The sequence below is a fragment of the Hyperolius riggenbachi genome, chromosome 3 (genome assembly GCF_040937935.1).
Source record: "Hyperolius riggenbachi isolate aHypRig1 chromosome 3, aHypRig1.pri, whole genome shotgun sequence".
Taxonomy (NCBI): Eukaryota; Metazoa; Chordata; class Amphibia; order Anura; family Hyperoliidae; genus Hyperolius; species Hyperolius riggenbachi.
In genome coordinates this window covers 21,227,845-21,234,980 of record NC_090648.1, presented here as the reverse complement: position 1 = coordinate 21,234,980, position 7,136 = coordinate 21,227,845, and the positions used below count along the sequence as shown (strand labels likewise).

The following is a 7,136-nucleotide window of genomic DNA, read 5'->3' as shown; positions in this document are numbered from 1 at the left end:
ACTTGGAGAAGGACTTAGGAATCCTCATCGACAACAAGTTAAATAATCATACTCAATGCCAAGCCACTGCAGCTAAAGCTAATACAATTTTGGGATACATTAAAAGGGAAATAAAAACTCGAGATGCGAGCATAATATTGCCCCTGTTCAACTCTCTAGTAAGGCCACATCTGGAATATGGAATTCAGTTCTGGGCACCACATTACAGGAAAGATATTGCAGTCTTAGAGCAGGTGCAGAGACGAGCAACAAAATTGATACGTGGGATGGAAGGTCTCACTTACCAAGAAAGGGTAGATAAACTGGGTTTATTTAGTCTAGAAAAAAGACGCCTTAGAGGGGATCTAATTAACATGTATAAATACATCAGAGGGCAATATAAAAGCTTGGCGGATGAGCTTTTTTTCCCTAGGCCTTCTCAAAGGACTAGAGGACATGATCTGCGCATGGAGGAAAAACGTTTTAGCCATTTATTTAGGAAAGAGTTCTTTACAGTAAGAGTGATTAAGATGTGGAATGCATTGCCACAGGAAGTAGTTATGGCAAACTCTATACCTGCATTTAAAGGGGGCTTAGATGCTTTCCTTGCGTTGAAAGACATCCATGGCTACAATTACTAGGTAATGCCTAATGATGTTGATCCAGGGATTTTATCTGATTGCCATCTGGAGTCAGGAAGGAATTTCTTTTTCCCTTTTGGGGCTAATTGGACCATGCCTTGTAAGGGTTTTTTCGCCTTCCTCTGGATCAACAGGGATATGTGAGGGAGCAGGCTGGTGTTGTACTTTGTATTGGTTGAACTCGATGGACGTATGTCTTTTTTCAACCCAAATAACTATGTAACTAAGTGTGAATAATTATGGGCAGCACTGTATATAGTCTCATTTATTTTTTTAATTTTGTTAAAATGCAGCTGAATGCTGCAATATTAACAAAAAAAAAATCCCCCTCACTGATCTACATTCAGCGTCCTAAAGTGACAAATTGAGAACAGAATTTTACTAACACCGATCGGCGGTGGGAGAGTGGTGCTCTCAGCACGGCCTAACACTGATAGGCATCATAGTGCGGGAGGTGGGGTTAGCAGGGAGCATGCACTTGTTCGCGCACACGTTCTCTGTGGGTAAACAAAGCGGGGATCTGTGATCAGTTTGCCAGCCACGATTGGAGCTGGCAGGCTGTAATGTGAAAAACAAACAAACAAATAAACATGTGTACAGAGCTGTGATATAGTGCAGCGATGTACAGGGGACAGCCTTGTCACTTAACTGCCCCTCCTAACAGCTCACAATCGAATCCCTTTCTTAGGCTGATGCTTATGCTTATAAATGTGTAGTATAGTACAATGGATTTCTTTTTTTATATAAAATAATTGCTCTTTTTATATTAATTAAAAAAAAAAAAGATCCAAATTGCAGCAGCAATCAGAGACCACCAAAAGAATTATCTATCATTGGGAAGCAAAGGAGGTAAAATTCATTTGGGTGCTAAGTTGTATGGCCGAGCAATAAACTGTTAAAATTGTGAAGTGCTGAATTGTAAAAAATCGCATGCTCACTGGGGGGTATAAACAGGTGGTCTTCAAGAGGTATAAAAAAAAAAATCAGAACAGGTTTGTTGGATAACTTAACTCTCCAAAATGTTTAATGTTATGGAACCTTAATTAGTCAGCCCCGTGTTTTGTTCAACTTCAGTTCAACATTTTTTGTAGTGATGAGCTTCCAAAATTCCGCAGAATTCTGATTTCCAAGTTCTTCTCAATTGGAAATTAACTTCCTGTTGTGAAAATCAGAACGTGGAAATTGACATTTTTGCAGACTATTACACTACAAAAGACTATGCTAGAGAAATGTTAGGCCAATCACAAGACTCAGACGTATTGAACCAATCATACAATCAGTATTGTGTCAGGGAAATCAGGAAATCAGAATGTTTAGGCTAATCACAAAACTCGGGAATATTAGGCCAATCAGAAAATGCTGGAGTTTACTGCGGTTGCCAATTGGAAATGTGGATTCCGCCTTTTTTCTTTTCACAAATTACTAACTTTATTGACAAATATAACAAAAAGAAACTATAAAAACTGTTTTCAGGGGAATTCCATTGAAATTGGAAAGACACTGGAAAGAGTGTGGCATTCCCTTGAAATTGGAAAGACACTGCTCAGAATACGGAATTCCATTGGAATCAGAATTTGGCATTTCCAACTATCCTTAATCTTTTTGTGGGTTTTTTGGTAATACCTATGTCACTGGTTGTTATGTGTATGCATTTTATGTATGTATTTATGAGGGCACTGTGCAATTTGATTTGGCCATAGGCATTAGCACTTTTACATATCCTGTTTAAAGAGACTCTGAAGCAAATTAAAAAATAGGTACTTATCTAAGGAAAGGGGAGGCTCTGAGTCCTAATGAGCCTTCCCGTCCCTACTAAGATCCCCACCTTCTAGTGCCGATCCCAGGTTCAAATCTCCCACTGCGGGAGTCTTCAGAAGTCTTCGGGAGCCCGAGCGCTCCAGAAGATGGGAAGCTTGAGCGGGCGAGACAGCGTGCTCACACATGAGCAGTATGGGGGGGCCCGTCTTCAGGAGCACTCAGGTTCCCGAGGACGTCCGGAACCTCGGGCAGTAGCAGAGAGCAGTCTTCAACCAATCAGTCAGAGACTTCAAACGGGGGAGCCAGCGCTGGAATGCGGGGACTGTAGGAGGAATGAGAAAGCTCATTAGGACCCAGAGGCTTCCCTCTCCTTGTGCAAGTATCTGTTTTTTTTTTATTTGAAATGGCTTCAGACTCACTTTAAGGTCTCTGCAGGAAAAACAAAGCTGGGGTTGTTTGGAAGTATTATGTTCTAGAGCCATTTATGGTCTGGCTTTAGCTGTAGCCCTCCTGCCTCATGTCGTTACAGTCCACTATTTATATATGGTGTGAGTTTAAAGAGTCACTACTCCCTGATCATTAGCTCTGGCATTTCTATCTGTAAACTTTATTTTATACAGTTTCATTAGAAATGTTACAGTTGTGTAGCTAAGGAGCTATGCCACCCGGTATGATTATTACATTATGCCCCCTCAAGCACTCTATACATAATAATTATTATGGAGCACCAAAAGTTACTGAGGACAGCCACTGTGTCGGGCAGATTTGAATTAAGGGAGCGGAACTGCTTGTTAATGATTAGCACTATTCAAACACACACAAAGAGGTGATCATTACCAGCATACAACCAGCGAAGATCTAATACAGTAGACAAAGTTTTATGGGCTGGAGAGGTGCCAGCCTGGTTTTTGGTAGACTGCAGATTAGGGTGTTAAAGGGAACCTGAACTGAGTAAAATGATTTAAAATAAATACATTAGGTAACTTTAAATGAACATTACATAGTTACCTTGCCATAAGTTCCTCTCAGAAGCTCACCATTTTCTTCTGATAATGATCCCTTCCAGTTCTGACAACATTTTGTCAGAACTGAAATATATCAGTTGCTGTCAGTTATATATCAGTTACTGTCAGTTGTAGCTGAGATGTGCCAGGTAATGTCCATGTTTCCCTATGGCTCAAGTGGGCATTGTAACAGTTTAACAGTGTGCTGACCAGGAAGCTGTTATGGGGTAATGGCCATTTTCAAAATGGAGGACAGAGAATGCCCTTGATCACAGTGGACAAAAAGACGCGGGAGAGGAGAAATAGATTGAGGAGTAGACTACACTGTAGGTAAGTATGACTAGTGTATGTTTATTTTGACTTTTAATTTTCAGTTCAGGATTTCTTTAACCTTTTCGGGACCATGTGAATGAGATCCTACGCCGCACTTGTGGCTGTTCTAGCCTGATGCGGCGTAGGATCTACGCCGGCCTGCAGTTTCCGCTCCCGACGCGATCGTGCGCACCCGGAGGGGGAGATTAAGCTGTCATATGACAGCCGACATCTCCCCCGAGTGATCAGCAGCCATCGCGTATGGCTGCTGATCACGTGATCACTACGATCGCCGTCTGATCGTAGTGATCAGTTTGACAGCTGCGACGGCAGGGGGGAAAAGAAGAGGATCCACTCACCTCCCTGCCGTTCCAGCGACGATCGGCACCCCCCTCCGCTCTGGCCGGTATCTCCGCTCCGTCTGACGTCAGCGCCGGGTCCCGGCTTGATGACGTCAACAAGCCGCGACCCGGAACTGATCGTCAGAAAGAACGGAGATGCCGGCCGGAGAAGAGGGTCCCGTGTGGCTCATCGCTGGAGCCTGGAAGGTGAGTGAAGGCTGCTGTCAGAAGCGGGGGGCACAGGCCACCATGGGGGGACACAAAACCAGCCAGCCACAGACGGGATTTGGCCGCCTGACCCCCCCGAACGTGCACACTCCCCTCCCGCGCAAAATGCCTGGTCCTTAAGGGGGGGTAGGCGGCCGGTCCCGAAAAGGTTAAGGTGGCCATGTACTTATTGATTTTTCCATTCAATTATTTGAAGATTCGATTCATCTGCTGAGAATTGATTCCCCAAAATGACAGATCAATCAATTTTGATCTTTCAATCAATTTTTGATCAACTCTGTCTAAAAATCGATTGAAAATATCAATCATACTGGATGAAAAGTTTGTAACAATTGGAGAATGGCAACAGCATTGGCAGATCGATGGCCTATAGCTTTGTACTGCCTCAAACAGTGCAACTCTGTAGTTCATTTGATTTTCAATAGATTCCCTGCTAGAATCTATTGGAAATTGATGTGCAGTGTATGGTAGGAATCAATTCATTTTGAATTGATTCTTTTTGGAAAGGAATCAATCATTTTGGAATATTGGGTGGATATCTATAAGTGTATGGCCAGCTTTACAGTAGTCAAGACAAGACATGATTAGAGCATGTACAAGCATTTTAGTAGACTCGTGTGCATGCAAAACTTTTCTGCTTATGGCCTTGAAAAGTTGGTACAACACTGAGACATGTACATCATAAAGGAGGGTGACTAGATGGAAATACGGTGTGATTAGTTAAATTCTTAATAAACATCAATTATAGATAAAACTGTGGACACGCTTTGAAGAACACTCACATCACTATCATGTATTATTGTTTATATTATATTTTTGTGTTTTTTTTCCCATGTTATGCTCAGGCCACATACAAAAACAATGTTACCACCATCATCTTTTTGGGATTTCAGAACATGGGCAAATTGAATATACTATTCTTCACCTTCGTCCTTACGATATACTGTGTGACATTATGTGGAAACTTCTTGATTGTTGTTCTAGTGTCATGTAGTAAGACCCTCCACTCCCCCATGTACTTCTTCCTCACCCAACTTTCTATAGCTGACGTCATTTTGATTACAGATGTTGCCCCCAACATATTAAGCCTTTTACTACATGAGTGGACCTCCATGTCCTTTTCTGGCTGCATCTCTCAATATTATTTCTTTGGGTCGACAGAAACATTTGAATGTTTCCTTTTGACAGTGATGTCCTATGATCGTTATCTGGCCATCTGTTCTCCACTACATTATGGAGTTATTATGGACCACACGCTTTGCACCGAATTGATTTTGGCATCCTGGGTGCTCAGCTTCCTCTTTGCATTAACTTTGAGGGCCCGTTTCCACTATTGCGTTGCGGAATCGCCGGCGAATCACCGCAGGCGAAATCGCATGCGGGTGCGATTCCGCATGCGTTTTTTGCCGCGATTTCGCATGCGATTTCGCATGGGTTAGGGTAATGCGATTTTAACCATGTCACTGCCTGTGTGAATTAACATGGGTACCTATGCGAAATCGCATGCGAAATCGCGGCAAAAAACGCATGGGGAAAACGCATGCGATTTCCCTATTAAATACATTGTGTGCGATTCGCCTGCATTCCACACGCAGGCGAATTCTGAGGGCCCTACCCTGCAGATTTTTTCTGCACAGAAAAACGTGCAGGAAAACGCACAAGTGGAAACAGTCCCATCCACTTGTACTAGCTGTGCGAATCCGCATGCGGGCAACGCATGCGGATTCGCGATAGTGGAAACGGGCCCTAACACTTGCTATATGCCAGCTTCAATTTTGTGGGCCCAATAGCATTGACCACTTCTTCTGTGATTTTAATCCTCTGGTAAAACTCTCTTGTTCGGATGTGTCTAAAGTTCGGCTGGAATTAACATTGTTGTGCATTCCTGTGATATTCGTACCATTCCTTATGATATTGATTTCTTATATTTATATTGTTTTAACTGTGTTAAAGATATCATCTATCTCAGGAAGACAGAAAACGTTTTCTACATGTGGCTCCCACTTGGCAATTGTGTGTATATTTTATGGGACTCTAATGTCCATATACATGATTCCTAAAGAAGGACAGTCCAAGATAATTAGTAAAATCTTTCCCATGTTATACACTATAGGTACTCCCTTTTTAAATCCTCTCATATACACTTTGAGGAATAAAGTCATTACAGAAGCTTTGAGAAAGGCTTTGTATAACTAGTAAGGGGTATAGAGAGGGTCGGATTTCGCTACAATGGGGCCCTGGGGCAAAAGTAACTTTGGGGCCTTCCTGATGCCCCCTTCCAAACAAATCACCCCCACGCCCCTGGCCAGCTGACTGGACAGATCCCCCTACCCACACCCCCCATCACCCAAAATCATTAGGTGTCCACCATATGTCCCCTAAAACCTCCTTTTGCCTATAGATATTAAACACAGCATCCCCAATCTCATGGGTCACCATAGCTGGAGGGGAGAAGGGGCACCTTGCCCCCTCACCCCAAGGCTCTGTGGCCCTAGGGCAATTGACCCCTTTGCCTCTATGGAGGCGTCGGCCCTGGGTGTAGATTTGTGGAAATAGAAAAATTATCTCATACACAACACAGTTAATTTGGGAAAAGCAGAACTATATGTCAGCAATGTTCCTGAGAGAATTTAACAGGCTGCAACTTTTAGAGGCAATCACTGAACCCCAAACCCCAAGGCAGGGTTGACGCTATACAAACAGGACTTTACTGTGTTAAGGCTGAAATTCACAAAATAAAAGAGGATAAGGAAGAAGCAGAATAGAGGATTAGTAACCTGGAAGATGGAATGCGGCCTTTGCACACTGAAATGAGCCATCATAGTAAATTGTCTGATGCACATTCCATTAAACTTGTCTGATCTTGAAAACAG

The 7,136-nt window shown here is 42.8% G+C and overlaps 1 protein-coding gene across 1 annotated transcript; it reads left to right on the top strand.

Moving 5' to 3' along the window:
- The first annotated feature begins 4,191 nt into the window (after window positions 1–4,191).
- LOC137561907 (olfactory receptor 11A1-like) lies at window positions 4,192–6,459 on the top strand. The gene is made up of 3 exons (XM_068273253.1): window positions 4,192–4,242; window positions 5,109–5,572; window positions 6,006–6,459. The coding sequence occupies exons 1-3, from the start codon at window positions 4,192–4,194 to the stop codon at window positions 6,457–6,459; spliced, it is 969 nt and encodes a 322-aa protein (XP_068129354.1).
- The last annotated feature ends 677 nt before the right edge of the window (window positions 6,460–7,136 follow it).

Coding starts and splice junctions, on each gene's coding strand:
- LOC137561907 (XM_068273253.1), top strand. CDS start 4,192: ATGCCGGCCGGAGAAGAGGGTCCCGTGTGGCTCATCGCTGGAGCCTGG. Junction 4,243..5,108: donor TCATCGCTGGAGCCTGGAAG/GTGAGTGAAGGC, acceptor TGTTATGCTCAG/GCCACATACAAAAACAATGT. Junction 5,573..6,005: donor CTCAGCTTCCTCTTTGCATT/AACTTTGAGGGC, acceptor ATAGTGGAAACG/GGCCCTAACACTTGCTATAT.